Here is a 25,112-nt window from a genome sequence, read left to right as displayed (position 1 = left end):
AAGAAAAAACCCTTAATACTTAATACATTATAAAGCTGTGGTTTAAAAATTAACCTATGCTCTTATTTAGTGAATTGAACAAAACTTTAGTAATTATTTTGGAAAATAGAAATTGTTCCTTATAGAATGGTTGGAAATGTAATGTCCAGAATTGCTCAAAATACCACACAAAGGTAAACAGACTGTCATTTGGATGAAGGGAAAGGACTACGGGAGGCAGACAGAAAATAAGGCTTTGTTTACACTAACCAGGTAGAAATAGAAAAAAAAATCCATAAAAATTGGGTGAAGATGAGCAAAAAAACTGCCATCGGTAATTCTACTCCTCTCCTCGGGTAACGGGGAAAACCACCAGGATAGCAGTAACAATGTTTAAACCTCTTTATCTAGTAATAAGAGTCAGGGTTTCCAGTCGATACTAGGTTTAAAGCGACTCAGCACGGTCGAGTTCAACGCTCCGGGAACACTGCCCTTTCCTAGAATAACCGATTTCTTAACATGGGAATCTAAACTATTTTCACACGCAAAGGCAACGTCGCTCACATTTTGGGAGAGACGAGCAAATGCCCTCTACATTTCGCGTTTCACCTGGTGCAGAGCTCCCAACACGGGTATCCTTTTAAAGGCAGGTCCCAAAAGATACACGATTTCCAAACAGCCTTTCTTGGCAGGAAGGGAAGAGAAAATGCGGCAGCAAACGCCGTCTGCTCTGCACTTGCCACAGTCCTCGGGAAAGGTGGCGGGAACACCGCTAACCCACCCCAGAGGAAAAAGTTGCTCCACAGCCCGAGTAGCAGCGCTCGCTACAAACTTTCCAGCGGCAGCTCGAGCGCCGTCACTTACCGGCGGCAGAAGTCATGATTCCCCCAGCAGCTTGCTTCCCCGCTCGCCCCCCTCAATCCATGCTTCCCTTACAGTCCATTGTTTCAAGAGTTTGGCCAGGAAAGAAAAGTCCCCGCAGCGTCCACATTTCGTCCCGTGGCCCCGCTGCGCAACCGAAGCGCAGCACAAAGGATGCAGCGGGCTCAGGGGACCCGGCGGCGTTCCCGGGCGCGAGCCGCAGGCGGCGGGCACGAGCAGTGCTCGCCGCGGCTCCGCCGGCGCGTGCCCCTCTGGAGCTCCAAAAGAATCAGTGCTCCAAGCGCCCCCTGCCAGTCGCAGCCGTAAAAGGCGGACAAAAGCCCTAACCTCCTCCAATCAGAGGGCTCGAGCTTCATCTCGCTCCTGCCCCTCCCGCCCACACGCTCATCCTCTGCTCCAATAAATGGGTCTGAAAAGGGGGCGTGAGTTACGAGGCATGCTGGGAATTGTAGTTTTCTAGACACACGGGACCAGCAGCCGCAGACGCCTGAGTGCCGCCTGTTCCCCCGCCTTCATTTCCCATCGTGCTGAGGCGGGTGGCATGGCGGAGAAGGATGACACCGGAGTTTGACGAAGAGGTGGTTTTTGAGGTAAGGGGAAAATGGCGGTGGGTGTGGATTGCCTTTGTTTGAGAAGGATGAGGGGGAAGGCGAAGGTGCCGATCCCGGGGCGAAGGATTGGGTGACGCTCTTGCCAGCCTAAGTCACCGAATCTCGGCGATTGCTGGGCCTAGTGTTGGCTGCAGCCTGACAGGTGTAGCCCGAGACGCCCTCACCGCAGCCGGCCTCAGCCTCCGCCTGGCTCAGAATTCCCAGCCAGGCCGGCGGACTAGAGCCCTGCCCGTTTCTTCCCCGGGGACTGACACGCCTGGCTGGGGCGGGGCCCAGTCGTGCATTTTTGGACACTCACCAATACAGCTTAGCCTCTCCCTTTTTCGTTCTTGATTTTTTGGATCATTATCTACAAGTGCCTCAGGTCCCTGTTCCTGGTCGAGGCGTGGCCCTTGGAAAAGAACGCAGCAGGTGCCAGTTTTCTAACACGGTTTAAAATATGTGGGGGACCTACTGTGAGTGATTGGGGTCGGGGCATCTCAGCATCTAGGTTCAATTCTTTTGTCCTTGGCTGTTATGCTAAGTGTAGCTAGTTTGACTCAAGGCTCCTGGTGTGAGTGCTTTTGTGTGGGACTATTTTAAGACGTTCTCTGCCATCTTGAATGAAAAAAAATAGGCGAGTGTTTTTGTTGCCATTTATCTATCAGACACAGGTGAAAACTCACTACCCCTATATCCATGTGTTGCGTATGTATATGTTTTACATTCACACATCTAACTATATTTTAAGAAAAATTTAAACGATGTGGCCCATTCCGTACAATGGGAGAGCTACGCACTAAACAGTAAAGAATGATAAATGTTGAAATATGTACAAGCTGTCATTGGAGGATTGATTTGGAAACTGCCGTCTGTTGTTAGCTTCCGAGAAGCTATGCCCAGTAAATGATATCCGAGGTGAATCTTGAATTATGAATCGGATTGAAAGAAGGGAGAAAATGCATTACAGGGAGAAAGAACTGAGCATGCCAACATTAGGAAGTGTGAAAGTACCTGGTGTCGAGTTTTCAGGGGTTTCAGTGCGGGAGGGTCGCTATATAAAGTGGTGTGATGTGGCTAGAATGTAGAAGTCGTTGAAGGTAGGGCTGTTTTACCAAAATGAAGAGTCTGGATTCGAGGAGCTCACTCAAAGGGAAGACAAACGCCTGCATTTTGGAAATGAGGCAAGAAATAATGGAATATTGTAATGGCTTGGACACATACTTATAAGGTAAAATCAAAGAGACAGATAACAGATTGAATTTGGGAGCTAAAGAAGAGAGAAAAATCTGGATGGCTTAGATTTCTAGAGTAAGGAAACTGGGTGGATGTTATTTTTTTCCCCTATAATTTATTGGATTTCTGAATATAGTAGTCATAAATGCTCAAAGAACACTTAACTATAGAAAATAAGCTACAAAATTAAAATCATTCTTTATCTCCTACCATCCAAAGATGGCCACTAACATTATAGCCTGTGTTCTTACAGACTTTTCTATGCAAATACATGTCTGTGTGTGATATTTTTAATACAAAAGAGATCATACCACATAGAATTTTGTATGTATTTTGCCCTTAAATTTATCGTGAGTCTTTTCCTATTCATTTCCCTTTGAAAACATTATTAATAACATTATATTCCACCATGTATCATAATATAACTATTTTCCCAGTATGGAATGATTGTATTGTTTCAAGATACTGTTGTAATCAACATGACATGAGTCCATCTTTAATTGCAACTCTGAATTTTCCTTAGACTAATTTCTAGAAGGGACACTAGTGAGTGAAAGGATGAATATGTTTTTAAGACTTATGCAGAAAGGTATACCAATTCATATTTTCATTAGGAATAAGAGTATTAGTTTTACAACATCCTCAGCAACAGCCTTATTAGTTTCCTTTAGTCTTTGCAAATTTGCTAGGGGGAAAAAAAATACATTCCATTGTTCTAGTTTACATTTTGTGCATTTATTGGAGCAATTTTTATTTCTTTGCATGAACATTTCTTTTCATAGTTTTTACCCATTTTTCTATTAGATGCTAGCTTCTTAAAAATTGCATGATTTCTTCATGTTATTTGTAGATTTGATTTATTTGCTTTGTGTCATGTGCATTCATTTTATTTCAGCAGAATATTCTAAGGGCACAAATGATAAATATGCAGACTGATGAATTTTCACATGTGAACACACCCATGTAACAAGCATCCAGATCGAGAAGTGGAGCATCACCAGTACACCAGAAGCTGTCTCTTGCCCTCTTTCAGTCATTTCTCCCCACTCCAAGGATAACCACTATTCAGACTTATAACTAACTTATATTAGTTTTGTCTGTTTTTATTTATTTTTTATTTTTATTTTTTTTTAAGATTTTTTATTGGGGAGTTGGGGGATGGGAACAGCGCTGGGGAATTGGGGGAAGGGGAACAGACAAGTTACTCTCCTTTTGTTCTTCAGTCTAGTTGTGGAGGACGTTGCTTCACTGGCCCAAGTTGGCACCATCATTGCGCTCTTCCCAGGCGAGGCAGATCAGTCGCTGGCTTCTCCACGGCTGCTCACACTGGCTGCTGGCTAAACATGGTAGCCCATGGCAACCCACTGCCACAGAGGCTGCAGCCTACGCCATCGCCGGCGACTCACAGCAGCCCAGCTCCAGGTTGAGCTGTTGTTCAGCATCTTAGCTGTAGAGGGCAGTGTCACTGGCCCTCATATGTGGGATCCGAACCGGGGCCCTCTGGCGTCCCAAGCCAGTTCTTAACCAACGCGCCCCTCAGCCGGCCCTTGTCTTTTTATATTGTACACACTGTGCAATTCCATTTGCTTATGCTCTTTTTTTGCTCTCTGGTTTTGTTAGATTCATTCATATTGTCATGTGAACATTTTTTTATATCTCCATAGTATTCCATGTGAACATATCACAATTTAAAAAATCAGTCCTGTTGATGGTCTTTGGGTAGTTTCCAGTTTGAGACTATTATGAATAGGGCTACTATAAACCTTTTAGTATTGTGTTTTGTTGAACATACTTCTATTGGGTATGTACTTAGAAGTAGAATTGCTGAGTCATAGGCAATGCATAGGTTCACCTTTTTTTTATTATTATTAAAGATTTTATTGGGGAATCGGGGAAGGGGGACAGACAAGTTGCTGTCCTTTTGTTCTTCAGTCTATTTGTGGAGGACGTTGCTTTGCTGGCCCATGTTGGTATTATGATCGTTGCGCTCTTCCCAGGTGAAGCAGTCGCTCATCAGCCATTGGATGGCCACTCAGGGCGGCTCACGCTGGCTGCTGGCCACTCACGGTAGCTCCCAGCAGTCCACTGCAGCAGGGGCTGCAGCCTACGGTGTTGCCGGGGACTCACAACAGCCCAGCTCCAGGTTGAGCTGTTGTTCACCATCTTAGCTGTAAAGGGTGCAGCGTCACTGGCCCTCTATGTGGGATCTGAACCCGGGCCCTGCTGTTCAGAGCTGGCATCCCAAGCCAACTCCTAACCAACGCGCCACTCGGCTGGCCCCAGATTTACCTTTTGTAGATATTGCCAAGTGTTATTCCAACATGGTTGTACCAATTTATACTCCTGCCAGCAGGGTTTGTGAAGTCCAGTTGCTGTCTACCTTCACCAATATTTGCTAATTTTAGTCTTTCTTTTTATCATTTTGGTGGGTGTGTACTGGTATCTCCTCTTGACTTTAATTTGCATTTCCCTGGTAAGGAAATTGAGTCCTATTTGTTTATAAACCTATGTATCCACTTTTGTAAATCCAATAATTCAAGTTTTTTGACATGCTTTTCTATTGGGTTATCTCTTTCTCTTACCGATTTGAAGGAGTTTCTTACATATGCTGGATACAAGTCCTTTGTTGGATGTATGTACTTCAAATACCTTGTAGAAAGAGATGGGAAGTTAGTTGCCTGACTCGTTTAGAAGGCAAGCAATAAAAACGTTCATGGGTTGGAAGATTCACTATTGTAAAGATGTCAGGTCTCCCCAAATTAACCTATGGATTCAAAGCAATCCCCGTCAAAATCTCAGGAGGTATTTTTTTAACTGAAATTGACAAGCGGATTCTAAAATTCATTCAGAAATACAACCAACCAAGAATAACCAAAGCAGTCTTAAAGAAAAATATAGCTGGAGGGTTTTATCCTATCAGATACTAAGACCTATTATAAAGTTACAGTAATTAAAATAATGCGGTATTGGCACAAGAATGGTCAAAATGACCAATGGAGAAAGACAGCATCCAGAAACAGAGCCACACATACAAGGTATCCTGATTTATGACAAAGGCAACATTGTAGTTCAGTAGAGAAAAGAGGGGTCTGTTCAGTAAATGCCAGGTTAACTGGACATCCTTATGGGGGAAAATACGTATGTTGACTTTAACTTGATACCATACAAAAATCAGTTTCAGATGGATGGGAGATCCAAATACAAAAGGTAAAATAAATCTTTTAGAGAAAATATTTTTGTGCCCTTGGACTAGGCAAGTATTTCTTTAAAATCCCTAACCATAAAAGAAAAGGGTTTAATTGTATTATCATAAAGGTAAGAGGTCCTGTTCTTTGAAAGACGCTATTAACAGTTTCTTTGGTGGCCAGTTAGAGCGCAGGCTCATAACACCAAGGTTGCTGGTTCGATTCCCACATGGGCCAGTGAGCTGTGCCCTCCACAACTAGATTGAAAACAGCGCCTTGACTTGGAGTTGATGGGTCCTGGAAAAACATGCTGTTCCCCAATAAAGTTTAAAAAAAAATAAAGAGAGATTCTCTCTGAAGACAAACCAGTGTGGTCAGACATCACTTGGTAGAAGATGAGGAACCCAGTACTGAGGGTGATTAGATATGGAGGATGGGAGACTTGCTAAAATGACTTAGCAGGGTTCTTAATACTAGATTTTGCAAGAAAGTGCATAGATGGGCTTCGGAGATGGTTCTGGAGTCGGACTAAAGTTTAGTCAAGCAAAGAATCTTTGTCAGTACCCAGGGAAAAATTCTAGGTGACTTAGAATTCAAGCTTAAAGACTATCTCGGGGGATCGGGAAGATACAAACCTCTTAAGGGAGAGCAAATTATTTTTAGAAAAGGTGAATGAACAGGCCCTTAGAAGAATAGATGGGATATAGGTTTGGAACAAAGTTTGTCTGGTTGTGTAGGCTTCTAGCCTCTCCTGTGATAAGAATCAATCTTCCCTGGTTGATGAAACTCCTACAAGAGGTTATTTGTGACAATTGCGTTCCTTTTGGAAGATTTATCTTTAGGCAGATAAGGGGAGTTCAGAGAAAGCCTCTCCCTGCATTTGCTATTTTTCAAGTGCCTATAGGTCAAAATAATATGTCAAAGTGGCATATTTGAGGTTGGCATATTCTACCCTTTGGGAAAGATCTGTACCTTGAGGGTATAGCTAAATTGGCCCTCAAACTATCTAGGCCTTTGTTGGGGATAAAAGGAATGGATGCTGCTCTACCAATTACATTTCTCTTATGGTTAATGCTCAGTTCCAGTTTTATATTTGTGGGGACATTTCAATAGTTTTTTCTTTTTAATTATTATTCTGAAAGGCAGTGTAATGTAGTTGTTAAAGGAGTATATATACTCTGGAGCTGGACAGCATGGGAATCCCCGTTCCAGTATTTATTAGTTAATGTGACTTTGAGCAGTTTACTTCTCTATGTTTTAGTTTTCTCAATATTAAATAGAAATAACAGCACCTGTCTCATAGAGCAGTTGTATTAAATGATTTAATGTAATTGAAGTACTTAGATGAGTGCCTGGCACATTGTAAGCATTCAGTAAGTGTTAGCTACAATATTGTCAAATTTTCCCAGAAAATTGCTTTTTATCTACGTTTTCAAAATTATTGGTATATTCTTAGTAGTGTCTCAGTTTTTAGTTTCATAACACAAATTAGATCTTATTACTTATGTTTATTTATGCCCTCTCTGTTTATGATACATAGATTTGCCACAGTATTGACTTACCAGATAGATTTTTCAAAGAATTAGTTACTGGTTTTGTTTGGCTCAGTTGAGTGTGCTTATGGTTTAAATTTTTTTTAAATTAAAACTTTTTTACATTAATTTCCTTCTGCTTTCTTTGTGTTTATTTTGCTGTTTTTTTCTCTAGCTTCTTGAGTTAAGAACTTAAATGATGAACATAATTTGTAAGGTTATAAATTTTCCTATGAGTACTGCATTAGCTGTATGATGAGTTTTAAAATATAGTTTGTCTCATGGTTTTGTAATTTCCATTTTGGTTTCTTCTTTAGCCCATGATTTATTTAATATCCGGGTGTATGGGTAAGGGATCAATGGCACTGTTAGTAATGATTTTTCTCCATGTGCCCTTCCAGACCCATAATTCCACCCTGATCATTATGGAATGCATCACCTGTATTCCCTTGTCCTATGGATACCATTTGGGTTCAGCCAATGAAAAGGACCTGCAAATCCAAGGTATCTTAGCCTGTTCAGGCTGCTATAACAAAAATACCTGAGACTGGGTGGCCTATAAACAACAAAAATTTATTTCTCACAGTTCTAGAGGCTGGGGCATCTTATCTTATCCATTTGGCTGTCGTGGGTCATCAGCTTTTTAGCCTGCACTGTGTTTTCCTTACCATTCACCACTCCATTTCTAAGCCAGTGCAACATATTACAGTCTAGTTGAGTCAGCCCTACTAGATACCAAGTACTATATCAGCCATAGATCCTACTGCAGAAAACAGAAATCCCTCTATCTACTGTAAACAGGAAATGATTTAATACAGGGAATTAACTGGTAAGAATATTGTTGAAAGGTCTAGAGGATCAAGCTCTATCAAGGTTGTCAGTGCTCATGAAGCCAAAAACACATGATCAAGATCATAGCTACAGTCCAAGAATCAGGAAGCTGTCACCACATCTGCCTCTCAATAACCTACAAAGCTGGTACTCAGAATTAGCCATTGTCTCTACCGTAACTGCTTCTGAGTTACCAGGAAGCTGAAGAATATGTATTGGAATACTGCTTTTGAAACATTTTGCCTCCACAGCTTTGTTCAATAGCATTCCCCCCCCCCCAAAAACAAAACAAAACAGAAAAAACAGCAGCAAGAAGTGAACCTCTCCTTTTTTCCAACCTTCTAAATCTTTCACGAATGTCCCTAATTGGGGGAGCCCAGTGTATATCTAGAACTCTAGCTGGAAGATAATTTGGGAAATGCCACATTTAGCTTTCCCATTTCTTTAATACAAGAAGTACACTAGGAGGAAAGAAGGTAGAATGGATGTTGAACAAACCAGTCCACCACTTCCATCAAAGTATCTAACCTCTCCTCCCCTAAGAAAATGTAACTGGGATATTTTTGGTATATTTGCTGTTATTTTAATGATTTTCAGAGTCAGAAATCAGACCCCTGTCGTAAGACTTACTCAGAGAGTTATATGCTGCATTAAAATTAAAATTTTTAAATCAAGCAGTTTTGGAAAGCATTCCAACCACATTCTTTCCCTATTTAAAACTCTTTTGAATCAATGTCCTGGATTATTAGTTAATTTTACTATCTTTTCTTCTAATTTTGGTCTTTTGTATCTCCCTCCCGAGGCCACTTTTGAGCCCTCCTAGTCTGGGAGGACTAAGGGTGGACTGAAGGGTGGTGTAGTGGAGGAATTAAGAAAGGAAAGGAAGAGTGAGGTTCCCAGGCCCAATCCCAGTCCTTGCCCCAGAAATCTGACCACCTTCATTTCATCCGAGCTCGAGTCCCTGGATACCTTCCGAGTTAAGTCTAGTATCTTGGAGCCTGACGACTCCAAGCGGCTGAAGTGGGAAAGACAGTGTAACCTCAGATTTGGACCTCAGGCTGAACAGGACAGAGTTTAGAAAATGATGGACACCGTACCTCACATGGATATTAAGCAAAATAAATACTGAAATATCAATATTGTCATTTTATTCTGTTATTGTAATCTAATTAAGATGTTTGAGTAAGAATTCTCTAGTCACCTTAGGTGTTCCAAGTTCTGATGTTGCTCTTTCATAGCTTTCAGATGTTTTCATTGTTAAGTTAAAGAAACTTTGAGTCATTCATCAGATCTTGAATCCTATTTCTGAGGAAAAAGTACCTGAAAATAAGAACTTTTTATAAGAAGGACTAATATTCTACCTCTCGGCTTTAGTTGTAGTGCATCCAAACTGTTTCTTTGTAACTTCATTATAGAGACAACGTTATATAGGGACCTTTTACTCTTTTAAATCTCTGTCCTTGGTAACTTTATTTTCTGTAAGTTGAACTCTTTTTGGCATTTGTTGAAATTCATTCTCTTTTCCTGTGTTCATGACTAAGAAAGCTCATTTTTGCCCCTCTTACCTTGGTCTCTTTCCCTCCTTTCTACTTCTCAGTAAATTATGAAATGTTAACCCTTTGTTGGCAGTGTGTTCAGGATAGCTACCCCCGCCCCGGCACTAAATCAATCAAATGAAAGTGAGATGGCTCTCACACAATTTACCACGTGAAAATTTGTTTTTGTTTTTAAAAATCCTCTCTTGCTTGATTCTCCTTTCCTTATATTTTTAAAGGCTGTTATACATCTCTAAAGAACATTGAGGTATTTTTTATAGTTATCAGTTGTAGATTCTTTTCTACTTGTATTATTGATTTGACAAATGGAAGGAAACTGTTTTTGTCTGTGAGTATATACATTGACAGTAGTTGCTATTTTGATAATGGAGCTTGCTGTCAGGAATAATTATGTATATAAAATTTAAGATATTATTGTATCATTTTATTTTTCCTTAAAATGTATCTTCAGTTTCCAATAGTATAAGAAGCTCTACAATTATATTATATAAAGTAATCTTCTAAATAGTAACTGAGATTGGAAGCATAGCAAAATTAATGTTTTTATCACTATCTGTGATATTTATTAGAATATTTATTAATAGGTATTATTAGAATATTTATTAATGGAGTTATTAAATTTTAGCCATATTGACATAAAAGATTGACCATTAAGACCAAAGCTAGTTTATCACTAGATATGCAAGCATTCATTTGTTTAATATGAATTATAAAAATTCCTCTTGTTGCCCAAGAGGACTATAGACTTTTCACTTTTTTGTCTGGGTCACGTTGTTCTTCCATTTTGTCTTCACATATCCTCGGAGTTCCAGTATAGAGGTTAACATTTTAAAAATATATATAAACATTCCAAAAGGTGGTAAGTCTGTCATTTATGTATTTTGAAAGCATTTAATAAAATGCAAGTTTCTTTGTCTCAAGCTATTATACACTGCTTAAATTAATTTTTATGGCTATCTTGTTATCTTATATAGTTAAAGACTTTCATTTTTAAAAAGCCTTGTAGAAACGGGACTAGACTAGTAGTCAAGAATGACATTAATGATATCTTGAATGAATCATTTAACTTCTTTAAAGCTTGCTTCCTGTTGCTTACATGAAGGAGTTATATCAGATAATCTTTTAGTATTAAATTATTTTCAAATCTGGTAAGTTGAGAGAGAGTAGGCCCTTAGAGGCTTCCATTAATTAGGAAATACAGGAAGAAATTCAGCTCATTTCCAGTCTTTTTTTCTATAAGAAACCTTGGCTTAATTTTAGTTTTCCTGGTTCTCTCCCAGGTGTTCCCTGCGTTCCCAGAAGCAAATCATGCCTTCAAGATTTAGGAGAAAAGGCCCAAAGCTCAATGTGCTCCATAGGGCATCATGTTGCATAATGTATTGACTCTATTGCCTCTGGATATTTAGAGTATTGCTTATAGATCTTTTGGGACTTCTTATTCCCACTGCAGCAGATTAAAATGACAATTAGTTTTTACTCAAAATGATATATTTGAGGACATTCTTTATTTTTAAATCCACCTTGTAATTTTTTTAGCTGAGAGAATCTGGCCACGTATATCTTACTGTTGGGATTTTGCTGATTCATCCACAACCATTAACCCATGTCTTTAACACCTTTATTAAAGTGGATTTTCTACTTCAGTGTGTATCTATCCTGCTCTGCCCTTTTTGTTTTACTTTTCCTTACAGATTCTCCCTTTCTGATGAAAGGGAATAATGAATCGAATTGAGAGAAAGATCTGTCCTTTTTCTCTTAACAGATCCACAAATTCCATCTCCAGTTATTATTATTATTATTTATTGCATGCTCTTCTCATACCCAACATTTTGCCAAGGTATCAGGCCTGTCTCTATTTTTTTTTTCTAAAGCAGTTTTTCTAAAGGGTAGGGAGAGCTCAATCCACCATTGCTATCTCCTCATCCCTGAGTTGAGACCAAGTCACTGTTGCTCTTTATTTTCAGTTGGTTGAGTGGATAAGCTAAGTCAACTTTCTCCCATTGCATCTCTTCATCTTTCTTTTGATGGATATGTTTTATTTTGGACTCAATTTTATTGTACTTAAGTATATTTATACTATTGTATATAAAAAAATTTAAAGTTACTCTTTATTCTTTTTAAAACTATTTGTTGTTTATACTGTTTCATGTAATAATAATTGGATGGGATGCATTTTTGTTGGAAAATATTAGAAGCCTGCAGGAAGAAAAATTTATGAGTTATATGTCTTATCTGCTGCTGGTTGAAAAAACTTTTAAGTAACAAAAATATTAAGTAATATCCTCTAAAAGCATTTTAAAAATCCCACTTGCCCTGTTACTCCTTCTACAGTTACCGAGTAGTACTGAGTGGCACTGAAGAAATTATATTCAGGTTTTTTCCAAAGAGCGGCTTCTGATAGGAAAATGCTTAGTAATGATGAAGACACACCCTCCCAGTCAGTGGCCATTTTGTAGGGTAGTTCTGGAGAAACAAGTGGGAACCATCAAAGAAAGATGCATACGGAACAAAAGAATATGGGCAAGAGGCAGTAAATTCTTCATCTACGTCAACTGGAGAAATTAGCACTATGCTGTCTGTGAGTAGTCTAATTAGTTGGACTAATTTTTGTAGACCCTTTTAACCTACTTAATCTTTTGAAATCTATGATTAGATTTTGCTTTGCTGATATTAAGGAACAATTAAATTAAAACCTGGATTTGGGGCTTTTGGAATAATTATTTAGAAGTTATGTTGAAATGTGTAAACTCCAAAAAGTATTTCCTGTTATTCTATAATATCTTAAATTTTGCAAGGTACTGTTCTCTATAATATTCAAGGTTTAATGTGTGGAGGGTGGAAGACAATAAGTGATTATTTTCAAATTATACTTTCTGATTGTATACTGATTAAAGATAAGTGAAAAGTCTACAGAAACAGTATATTGGCAGTAGAATTAATAGCAACAGGGAAATTTATTTTCCATTGTAGTTTTGTTCATTATGACACTTTCAGTTCTTTATATACCAAAAGCTTCCTTAAAAACAGAGAAAATAGCTACCGTGTGTAATTTGATAGTGACAGTCTTCCTCATCACTTTATTTTGTGGTATTCTGCAGTTCGTTTGGAAAGAAATAAGGAAATCATAACAATCGCAGTTCATCCTTTTCAATTATGTTTTTTAAAATGTTGTTCTATATGCAGTAATCACATTTAGACCTATAGCCTTAACCTATATTCAAAGATAAAATATGTTTAAAATATTTTCAGTACCTAATAAATATTTTTAGGCAAATATTCCCCAGCCAAACCCCTTTAATTACAGATATCTTTTTCCTTAGAGAGTTTCTTTTGTATAAAAAATCTTGTAGAGGTTCTACTGGCATGGTGGAAACTTTTAAAATATATAGCTTATAGTACTATTTTTGAAGAAATTAAAAATTTATACAATTTTTTAAAGAAAAGTTACCTGTAAGTAATTTGATAAATTCTGTTAACAGGGGAATAGAGATCAAAGGCTTCTAGAATGGCACAGGTCCGACCAGGTGTGAAGTCTTTATTAACAGAGTTACTTCTGCGTGACACAGTTTCAGGTTCTGTGCCAATGCTTTCTGCCTCCTACTGCCTTTTGTTAGTAGCTCCCTATATTTCTTACTGCTTTTTGTGTTCAATATAGACTTGAGAAGATCAAACATCATCTGGCATCTGACAATAATTAGCATTTTGTGAGACCTTATAGTATGGCTTCGATACAGTACTGATATCTTAAATAAATGAACTGTAATAGTTGAGCATGTTGTTAGTTTTGATATAGAAAAATACACAGGATCATGCTATTCATTTGCTAAACTAACAATTCAACACCTTTTTTTAAATCAGGCTTTATGGTAGGTACCTTTTTCCTCATAAATAACATATGAATATATTCTCATTGTAAAATAGTTGAATGCAGGAAAAACATCAGCCCTTCCTTTATCGCCCTTTTTTCCCCCAGCTCTGCTTTTCTCCTCAGAACTAACCACTGTAATCAGTTTTCTTCCAGATCATTTTCAGTGCAATTATATTCATAAATAGATATATGCAAATATGTGTGTCTAATACACAGAAATATTGTATAATTTGACTTTTTAAATGTAAACGGAGTTCTTAAATGATTATAGTAGTTAGTATTCTCATATGTATATTTAAAGATACTTTTATAGTTATATCCATAGAATAGATGCCTAGTGGAATTGCTAGGTCAATGGATACATACATTTATATTTTTATAGCTATACTCCCACTAATAGTGTATGAAATATTTGTTTTCTCATACCCTTGATAACACTAAATATGATCAAACTTTTTGTTACCAACAAAATTATATCTTTGTTTTAACTTGCACTTCTTCAATCAAGGTGCCCCAGAGCCTGCTGAAATTCTTCAAACTAGCCCATCTTAAACTGACTTGCCTTGCCCATTCCTTCCCTCAGAAACCACAGTGAAGGCTCTTGCCCATAATCTCCCCCTCCCCTGACCAACCCTGGAGCTGCCCCACGTGCCCTCCCCTCCCTGTGACATGGCTTGCTCCCTTCTCTTGGGATTTGAGAGTACAACAAGCTATCTTTTCAGTGACAGTTGTCTCCTAATCTGTTGGCTTCACCACACCTAAATAATCCTATATTTTAAAACAATAATATGAATTTGAGAGAGAAGACTTGGTTATTCCTTCTAGATCTCTTTTTTCCCTAAAAAGGTTATTTTCTGTTATGGTTAAGGGTGTAGGCTTTGGACCCAGACCAGCTAGCTTCACATTCTGCTAGGTGACCTTGGACAAGTTATATAACCTCCACATGCCCCATTTCCTTGTATAATGGAAGTAATAGTACTAATACCTGTTTAGAGGTTTGTTTTAGTAGTAAAGTAGGTATTATGAAACATGCTTAACTTAATGCCTAGCACATAAGCAACTCAACAAATGTTAACTATTTTTACTATTACTCATTATTTTCCACTTTTGCTGTACTCTTTTCCAAAAGACTGATCTCTCTCAGGGCCCACTTGTCTTCTCACACTGTATTATCTCTAGCTGAGCTCGTCATGTCTCCATACCTATGTGCTATTATATGGGTTTGCCACCATAACTGTTTGCTAAAAACTCAAATCTATACCTTCAAATGAGGCAATTCCTGCTCTCCAGATACCTTAGGTCTAAGTTATTCACATCTGAATATGTCACAGGCACGTCTTATTCACTGCCTTCCTCTTCGGATTTGTTCCTCTGCCACTATTTTATGTTTCAGTATATAGTACCCACCTAATTATTCAATAATAAAGAAATCTAGGAGTCATTTTGGCCCTTCCGTTGTCAACCACTTTCATTCAAAAATGGATACTAAATTGGGGAGGAAGGGTTCACAAACTAGAATGTTTATTATATTTTGGGAGAGGGAATAGGGGTCAGGCAGGTTAAAGAAAGTTATTCTGCATTTTATATCTTTTTTTACTGTTTGAATTTTTAATTTAGAAATAGCAAAACAGTAAAAAATAAAATAAAATAAAATCTGTGAAATTGAACAGTTGAGTTTGGCTTCCTTCTATAAGTAGAAAAAAGTTTAACTTTTCCCTGAATATCCCCAGAGAGAAGTTAATGGCAGAAAACTGTAACTCTAGTGCCTGACGTATAGTAGGTGCTCAATAAATATTTGATTAGTGATAAATGAACAAATGATGACTGTCATTTAAGTTTCCCTTTTGGTAGCCAAATGATTTTTTCCAGTGGAATGCTGTTAGCACTAAGTCATTGGCATCTGGAAGACAGAGTGGATAGTTTGTGAGGAACGAGAATCAGAATTTGGCTAGTAGCTGTTGCAGTGTACAAATTACTTTTCTAAAAGGGTATAATGCACTCTGAGAGCAGCTCTTCTGGGAAAAAGGAGAGAGTCCAAAGGGTGCATCAGGGTTAGTGTGAAAAGGGCATCTAGGGTTCTGCTAGCTGTTTACTTAGTCTGGTGCAGGTGTTTGCTTGTGGGCCTATAGCAGCGACAGAGGTGTGACAATAGCCAAAGGAAACCACTCAGTAAGATGCCATTTGTGGCAGAGACTAGAGCTATTTATATATCCATTAGTGTGGGTTATGATATCGTTAATGGGGAGCAGGGGTATGAAGTGCAGGTAGTGTAGGATTTAAATGAGTTATTTTCATGAAGTACTTGTTCAGCAAAAAATGTTGGGGTTTCCTGCCTATTTTTGTTTATTTTTCTTACAAAAATATGTTTCGGCCATCCAAACAATCTTAGTACAACCAAAGACTCTTGGCTATCTTTCATTTAGCAAAATTCTTTCTGGTGCTGTGATGTGTGTTTTCTGTCAGCTAAAATTTACAGGAATTGTGAGCCACAAGGATTTCCTGAGGAGAAGCTCCCACAGGCTGGGTCTGAGGTTTCTCCTATTTCTTTTGGCAGCAGTGACATTCTCCAATACTACAAAATTATAGTTTGAGTTCAGTGCTGATAATTTCTCTTCAAGAAAACAACTTAACTGAAACATTTGTGGTTCTATTTTGCTTAAACCAAGGAAAAAAGTTGTAACAGAGAAAATTACCTATCACTACCGTACTCCGCCTTATCCTCCACAAAAGAAAGTTCCCTTCTGAAGCTGTCGTCGACGTATAATAATACTCACTATATGGAACATAGGCATTCCTGTGCATTAGTTTATAGGCCTAATAGCCCAAACCCTTCAAATACAGTGGTTAGGGCTATTGCAATAGGAAGCCTTGCTTTGCTGTAAAAGAAAAAATAAACATTATTTTATGTTGGGTGATCAGGTTTTAATACTAAGACAGTATTTCCCTTTTTCACTCTCATTCTCTTAAGCATGTAGAGTACACAGAGCTCACCAATATGATTTCATATTCCATATTAAAATTAACTTTTTCGAAACTCGTCAAGTTTTGTTATGGCTATTCTTTGATAATGCAGTTATCAGAAAAGACCATTAAATTACTCCAGCCTTTCCAACTATACATCTGTTTAAGGCCTCGTTGTCTTTATATACTTCATCCAAAACAATAAAAGGCAACAGAGTGAATGCAGAAATAGATATAAGAATCCAGCTATCTCCTATTAAACCAGACAGTTTTTTCCAAAAATAAAACAATCCATTCTTCTCAATTCCTTTTTTTCATTTTGGAATAAAAAGTTTTCATTAAAATTTATGTTATTTACTTTAATGTTGTAATGAGTTTATTGTTATTTTAAGTAAATTAATAACTTTTAATTTTTTAGTTTTAATTTCTAATATGACAAATATTGTTAAACTGTCACATCAACAAAAGTTATTTGTGACCCTCAATAATTTTTAAGACCACAAGGAGGCCTGGAGACCAAAAATAATTTAAGAACCACCGGTCATGGTATGTTTTTTTTGAGATCTATCACATAATACACAGGTTATTTGGCAGTTTCAGACAAAAAAAGTGACAGTAATTTAATCCCCCCAAACATTTTTTAATGAACATAAAATAATAATTTTACTAAAAATCCCTTTGCATTCTTAAAAATTGCTTATGTGCTGCAAGGTCTATCTTGGTCAGTTAGTTCATCTTGGCTAACTTTCAGTTTGTTATCCAAGGGATGTTTGTTTTTCATTTGTGTTATTATTGGTTGAATTTTAAATTTTCTTTGGCTCAAAAGTGATTGAAGCATAAAAGTAGAAATAAAACAGTAAAATGCTGCAACTCAATATCATCATGAACATAAGAAATAGAGCTTTAGTGTTCATATAGTCCGAGTTTACATGTTAGAAAGTGATATGATTTCCATTAATAGACAAAAGTGAAAATAAGAGATATGATGATTAGAGTGATAGTTGATCAGACCTGCAGTACCTTCCTTCTTAGTTTCCAAAGATTGTCTACTCTGAAATTCTGTCAGACAGTTACATAGAGCCATGAAACAAAGCACAGTGATGGTCTCAACAAGCCAGAATTTCCCAGAATTGTAAAACTGCTTCTTAGGATAAAAGGGATGAATTCTGTCACTAAAGATGGGGAAGAAACCAGAACTATCGATACTAAGAAAGGCATCATTTATATTGAGTTGTCGGAAAAGTCATGACGTATTTTTTTCTGTTTTTCATTCCAAAAATGCGTCATGACTTTTCCGACAACCCAATAGTTGCAGAACACGAGTGGCTATGTCACACCTTTGACAAGAAGCTTGTAAAACCCACCAAAAGTTAATGAAAAGTTCTACATTTGGGAAAATGGCAGAATGTGCTACTGGTAGAATTACTGTGTCAAATGACACTGTAAAATATCAGTAGTATACAAAGTAAACAATTAATGCTACTATTTTAGTAAAATATGAAATAGCAAGTGTTCCAGATTATGGTGTGGTGATCCAAACTGAGTATGTATGCTCTTAGTTGATGTACAGAACATATATGGCTAACAAAGTATTCCTTTTTTTCTCTTCTGTTTAGTTACTTAAAAAAATCTGTTACACATCTTCCATTTTGTTATTTTGTGAGCTGTGACATAAACTGGAAAAGCAAGGGACACGGGTCAGTGCTGACACAGCATCGCCTAAGTGTGCAGTAAGAAAGGGCATTACAATTTGAATAAAAAGAAGTTTGGCCCCATCCCCACCCTACCCCCAAGCCTCTTCCCAGAGAACAGTTAGCAGTCAAGAGTATGCCCCATGATCTTGACTGTGTCTTTAATTAGAACAGGAGTCAGCAAACTAAGATTATTGGGCCAGATTTGTCCCAAGAATAGTTTTTACATTTTTAAATTGTTAGGGAAAAGATCAAAAGAATATTTTGTGACACATGAAAATATAAGAAGCTCAATATTTCCATAAATAAAGTTTTATTGGAACATAGCCACACTCATTGATTTATATATTAATTAATAAATTAATTAATCTGGGGCTGCTTTTGCATTATAGCAGCAGTGTTGATTAGCAGAGACAGACCATATGGCCCGCAAAGCCTACAATATTTACTGTCTGGCCTGTTACAGAAAAAGTTTGATGACTCGAATTAGAGTAACTTCACTTTGATCCATCTAATTTATTGTTCTTCCCCATGGGAGTTCATTTGAAGAAAGTATTCTGCCTTAAAAACAAGTTTTTTGTTTTTTTTTAAATATGTGAACTTTTCAAAAGGTCAGCCTGAACGAACTAGCATTCTTGTTCATTTGCCACTTGGGGGTTCACAGTTCAGTCTGAAAATACAGATTGAGTAATTCAGGGCAATATTTGAAGATCCATTATGGGTGATAGAAAGATTAATCATTTGTGCCACCAGAGATTTTAAATCTGGTAGAGGCATAAGAAACATATTCCTCCTTATTTTGTAATTTTTTGCATATTTTTCGCAAAAGAGATTAAACATAGTTTAAAAGAAGGGCATTTGATCATTCATGTTCTCTCAAATTGATAGCCAGCAAATTGCTACCAGTTCAACAAATTCCCCCTTTCTCATTTTTCCAAACTCAAGGATATATTACCTAAAAGTGTTGGTCTACTTTAGCTGTCACTCCTGTTTCCATAGTAACCAATACATTCCTGTAACACTTTTTTTTTTTTTAAGATTTTTATTGGGGAATTGGGGGATGGGAATAGCGCTGGGGAATTGGGGGAAGGGGAACAGACAAGTTGCTGTCCTTTTGTTCTTTAAGTCTAGTTGTGGAGGATGTTGCTTCACTGGCCCAAGTTGGCACCATCATTGCACTCTTCCCGGGCATATCAGTCGCTGATGGTGGCTGCTGGCCACTCAAGCTGGCTGCTGGCTACATACGGTAGCCCATGGCAACCCACTGCAGCAGGGGCTGCAGCCTACACTTGGCATCGCAGGCGACTCACGGTAGCCCAGCTCCAGGTTGAGCTGTTGTTCAACATCTTAGCTGTAGAGGGCAGTGTCACTGGCCCTCCTATGTGGGATCCGAATCAGGGCCCTCTGGTGTCCCAAGCCAGCTCTTAACCAACGCACCACTTGGCCGGCCCTCCTGTAACACTTTTTGATAACCAATCACTTCTATTTATTTCAGGACACAATTTTTAGACCCTTGAATGATACTGAGTTATAACCCTGTTTAAGTATCCATAGGGTATTTTATTTTTGCAAAGATAGGTTCTAAAAATCATAAAACCAGATAGATCAATAATACACATATCAAAATTAGATTAAAATTTTAGTCATGACTCTCATTCACTCTGTCCTGGCATTAAAGATGTTATAAAGATATTCGGAATACCAGCAAGTATCCCAACATTTACAGACATAGGTCTTGGTCTGCTTTTAGCAAAAAGAAACCATCCAAATTTTATTCTTTATACTACTAACATGATTTAACTTTGGTACATGGTATTACTATTTATCCTACTGCAGCAAGTTCTAGTTTTTTCAAGGCCTTTCCCCCAACTTTTCTGGAAGTAAAATACATTATTTTCAGCCTTCAAATTAAAGTGTTATCCTCATAAGTATATGTACCAGGTTGGTATATTCACATATGTCTTTTCTAATTTCAGGCTAAGCTAAAACATGCATTTAGAGCTATATTAAAGCAAAAGACAGTCCAACCTAATATCAAGAGAAAATGTGACCTTCCACACAGCATTTGATATGGAGAACATTGATTTTGATATATTGTATTCAAATACCAGTCTGATCACACATGATCCAAGAACATTCAAATAATAAACCTGAAAGAAACAGGTATTAACGATTGTCTTCAAATATTATAGCCAATGATACCACGCTTGCCTGTGATCTCGCCAACATAAAACCACATCCCCACTTCAGTGGCCACCAAACCATTCAGCAGCGCTTCCTTAAATGAGCTGTTTGGAGCGTCCAGTTTGAGCACTATTGACTACTTTTTCAAGTTCTGAATAGCTGTAGGGATCTCAGCAGGGGGTGGAGGTACCAGCTCAACCTTGGCATAAGGCAAAAATGTGGCCAATCCAGGCTTCGAGTAAATCACAACAGTGTTTACCAGCGCAGGGGCCTTCTCTGCGAGATTAGGGACAAACTGGACCATGGTTCTAGGATGGAAAGTCCGTGGCCTCCACATTGCTGAAATTATTAATTTGCTTGGTGTCGCTGTACTAAACTATAAGTAAGCATTAGTGTCTTCCTCTAGACACAGGTGGGACTATTTATAATTTTAGGTAGTATAGTATAATATTTTAGAGCATTGACTTTGGAGTTAGATATATCCTGCTTTCTGTAGTTGAGTGAATCTGTTACCTCATGTATGAGATGGGAATAACAACAGTGATGATGATGATGATGATGATGATACCTTTTAGAGTTTGTTGTGAACCTTAACAGACAATGCATGTAAAATGCTACTTAACCTTTTGCCACATAGTAAGTACTATGTTGTTATGTGGTTGGAAATTATTATTATTTTAAAAGATTTTATTGGGGAATTGGGGAAGGGGAAGAGCGTTGGGGAATTGGGGAAGGGGAACAGACAAGTTGCTGTCCTTTTGTTCTTCAGTCTAGTTGTGGACAACGTCACTTCACTGGTCCATGTTGTTATTGTGATCATTGCACTCTTCCCGGGTGAGGCAGTCTCTTGCTGGCCATTGGACGGCCGCTCACGGCGGCTCATGAAAGCTCACGCCCACTGCCGGACAGCCCCACTGCAGCCTACGCTGTCGCCTGCGACTCACAGCAGCCCAGCTCCAGGTCGAGCTGTTGTTCACCATTTTAGCTGTAGAGGGCGCAGCATCACTGGCCTGCATGTGAGATCTGAACCAGGGGCCCTACTGCTCAGAGCTGGCGTCCCACGCCAACTCCTAACCAATGCGCCACTCGGCTGGCCCTGGAATATTATTTATTTTTTTTAGGGTGATTGTTATTTAATCTCTTAACACCTAACATAAGGTTTTTTTTAAAGTGTTACATTTTTGTTGAATGGAATCAACATTTATTTTTAAACATGTCACCAACTTTAGAGAAGACTGAAAGTTAAAATTAAAGCTTGCTATTTACCCAGAAAGAGTGGTCTTATAGATTTTCATCCAATAGCGATGGTGGTATTTTTGTTTGGTGGGATTGGGGTGATTTTTTTTTTAATCTATTCCAAACCTATGCACTTTTCACATAGTTTATTATAAAGTTCAAGTATAAATTGAGTGCTTATTACAAGGTCTGACAATTAAGTTCATGAACTCATCCTAGAAAAAGTGCTACACATCTCATTGCTGAATATCACTATGGTCACATTCGATGTATTCCCCCTTGGGGAGCTACGCATCAATGCCAGCGCCTAGTCCATCCTTTAAAGCAGTTTTTTTGTTTGTTTGGGTTTTTTTAGCTGAGCCATCCTGCCACCTTTTGGCAGCTCAACGGCAGCTCAGCTAGGGCCGGGCATTGAACTGCTGTTGCTCAGAGCTCAAACTTTTGAGCAAGCTGTTAACCAACTGAGCCACTCGGTAGGCCCTTTCAAAGCAGTTTTGGAACTTGTTTTCTGGAATGGTCATCAGAGCTGTAGACATATTACCCTTGATGCCCTGAATGTCATCAAAATGTCTTCCTTTCAATATTTCCTATAATTTTGGGTAAAGAAAGAAGTCATTGGGGGACAGATCAGGTGAGTAGAGAGGGTGTTCCAATACAGTTATTTGTTTACTGGCTAAAAACTCCCTCACAGCCAGTGCTGTGTGAGCTGGTGCATTGTCGTGATGCAAGAGCCATGAATTGTTGGTGAAAAGCTCAGGTTGTTTACGTCTTTTTCACACAGCCTTTTCAGCACTTCCAAATAGTCAACTTGGTTAACTGTTTGTCCAGTTGGTACAAATTCATAATGGCTAATCCCTCTGATATCGAAAAAGGTTAGTTAGCAACATCATTGCAACAAGTTTGTGAACTTAATTGTCAGACCTTGTATGTGCCAGGGATTGTTCTAAGTGCTTTATTTCGTCCTCATGAGAACCCTATGAAGTAGGTATTATTCGGATTTTTAGATGAGACAGCTGAAGCATGAAGACTATAAATTGCCATAGGTTACACAGCTAGTAAGAGGCAAAAGTTGGAATTTGAACATATGTAGTCTGACACCAGAGTTTGTGTTTTAACCGCTGTTCTAATGCTTTTATTAGCCACACTGCCTCATTTGCCATATACTTACTTGTATATAAGCTTATCTTAGGTAACTTTCTTGGAGTTTTAAGTTTGTTTACAATGCCGAGCACTGTATGTATTATTTATTGTAGATAATACATATTTGTGCTTGAATAAATTAATATGATTGTATGATAAAATTACAATTTATACAGTATAATCATTGCCTAATTCTACTTGGTTCAAGTAATAACTGTTTTTCACTCTAGGTCCTCTTAGGAGCTATCTATAGACAGAATTGGCTATTTTGAAGCAATCTAATACTACAAAAATTTGGACAAAGAAATTGCTTAACAAATCTATTTATACTCCTAAATTCATTTTTTCTTGTTGGCACTCAACTAAAAATATCTGTGTATTTTATTTAGAGTTTTCCCTTTTTGGGGTCCCTCTGTTGAATTATTGGTTTGGTTTTTTTGTTTTTGTTTTTGTTTTTAATGTTAAATGGCATTGTGACATAATTAAATTCTTTATAGATTAAGCATTAAGGAATTTAGGTGTACTAGTCCTAATAGTGAAGTTTGTTTGGTATTGAATTTGGCCTCTAAAACTTTTGAAACAGTAATGATCTTGAAATTTGCTTTTTTTAATATGTCTTTTTCAGAATTCTCCACTTTACCAGTACTTACAGGATCTGGGACATACAGACTTTGAAATATGTTCTTCTCTGTCACCAAAACCAGAAAAATGCACAGTGACAGAGGGGCAGCAAAAGCCTCCTACAAGAGCCCTGCCAAAAGTAAGAAAGCATGCTCATCCACTGTGACTTAATCTTTTGTTCTTTACCGTACAAAAAAACAAAAATAAGAAAACACCTTGTAAGTGCCTCCATGTCCTCCCCCACACTGGAAAGAATTTATTTTATATTTCATCAGTAGTATAAAATTGTCTGTTTAGGTACACATGAATCCTTGCTGTTTTGGACAATCTCACAGGTAATTTGTACAAGGTATGGAAATATGGTTGAGGATTAAAATATTTATTTAAATATTGACATTATCTGGAAGGGACCAGAAAAATATACTAAAACCTTGATGAGAACCCAATTATTAGGACTCCTATGTTAACTGGAATTTTTTTTCTTTAAATTTTTTTTTTTTTTAAAGAGCACAAACTATAAGAAAGCAAATTAGTAAGATATTTTATAAACATTTTCAAGGATATGAAATGGAGTAGGTATACTAACCTCAATTTCTGATGCTCTTTATATCTGTAGTATTATATATTTTTATACAGTAAATATCTCATAGTTGATGTATAGCATTACAAGGCTGAGATACTAGAAGAATCTCCATTGATTATGTTCTACAAAATGAATTAACTAATGAATTCATTTATGTCCTGTTAGATATATTTACTAAAGAAAATATTCCAGTACATTTCAGTTTTAACACACCGAATTCTAATTTAGTAGAAAAAATATACCCAGACTGCCTAATGTCTTGAGAATTTTGGTTTAATCAATGTTTTATTACAAGACTCAATTACTTTCAGGAGGAGGCATTAAAGTTTTCGCTCATTTACTCTGTGGTGATAGAAGCCTTTTCTTTTGTTCTTAGAAAACCCCTAAAATGTGAGGTAACCAAGCTGGGCCCATTTACAACAGCAGAGTAAATACAAGAGAAACAATTTGTGTTTTGTTTTTTTTACTAAACCCACAAGATGGGAGTTAGGGGAGTGAAAGCTCACGTTGATCAGAACCAGTTTTGCTAGTTCTCTGTGCTTATCTTGCCCCTTTCAAATATGAATGTTCCTAGGAAAAGTTTTGAAAGGAAAACCTAGGTATATCTAATTGGTTATTTATAGATTAAAACTTGGATTTGAGATTACTTGGCAACAAAAGACAAAGAAAGGGACAAGGGATAATCTTGGGGCAGGAGGTTAGCATTGGCCTCTTGGGTTTTGTAGGCATTCAATCCTTTTCATTTATGACAAGAATTTTTACATGTAGAAATGTTACTATTAATTTATAGTAAATAAAATGAGATTTTAAAATGTCATTTCTTCAGAAATTGAGGAATAATAAAAAGCATAGCCAGAGGATGTTTTTCAAAATTACCACATATGTAGAAAGTTTGTGTGGTCTTAGTCTTACCTTTCAACTGTATGAGCTATATTTTTCTAAAATGGAGTTTTTCTAAATCTGAGGAAGCTAAATTTTAGAGAATTATACTATTTAGTTCCTTCTTAGCAGATATATTTTCAGAATTGTGCTCAAAA

General features: G+C 37.5%; 2 protein-coding genes and 1 pseudogene across 4 annotated transcripts in view; 1 reads left to right on the top strand and 2 right to left on the bottom strand.

The window, feature by feature from the left end:
• The window catches only part of FGD6 (FYVE, RhoGEF and PH domain containing 6), a 101,187-nt gene extending 100,104 nt beyond the window's left edge, over positions 1-1,083 (bottom strand). For 2 of the 3 annotated variants that reach the window (XM_019641735.1, XM_019641737.1), the window contains exon 1: positions 844-1,083. In XM_019641735.1, coding sequence (XP_019497280.1) covers positions 844-859 — 16 coding nt within the window. In that variant the 5' untranslated portion in view covers positions 860-1,083. Of the gene's footprint in view, positions 1-588; positions 633-843 lie in introns of those variants that run through there. The other variant, XM_019641736.1, reaches the window with a different exon arrangement.
• Positions 1,084-1,337: 254 nt separating this feature from the next.
• VEZT (vezatin, adherens junctions transmembrane protein) overlaps positions 1,338-25,112 on the top strand; it is a 74,787-nt gene continuing 51,012 nt past the window's right edge. Inside the window, exons 1-2 of the mRNA XM_019641682.1 lie at positions 1,338-1,451; positions 23,497-23,631. Of these exons, the coding sequence (XP_019497227.1) occupies positions 1,416-1,451; positions 23,497-23,631 (171 nt within the window). The 5' untranslated portion in view covers positions 1,338-1,415. The remainder of the gene's footprint in view (positions 1,452-23,496; positions 23,632-25,112) is intronic.
• LOC109382335 (ATP synthase subunit g, mitochondrial pseudogene) lies at positions 19,776-20,799 on the bottom strand (annotated as a pseudogene).

The sequence above is a fragment of the Hipposideros armiger genome, unplaced genomic scaffold (genome assembly GCF_001890085.2).
Source record: "Hipposideros armiger isolate ML-2016 unplaced genomic scaffold, ASM189008v1 scaffold_63, whole genome shotgun sequence".
NCBI classification, from domain to species: domain Eukaryota; kingdom Metazoa; phylum Chordata; class Mammalia; order Chiroptera; family Hipposideridae; genus Hipposideros; species Hipposideros armiger.
This window is presented reverse-complemented; position numbering and strand designations above follow the sequence as displayed.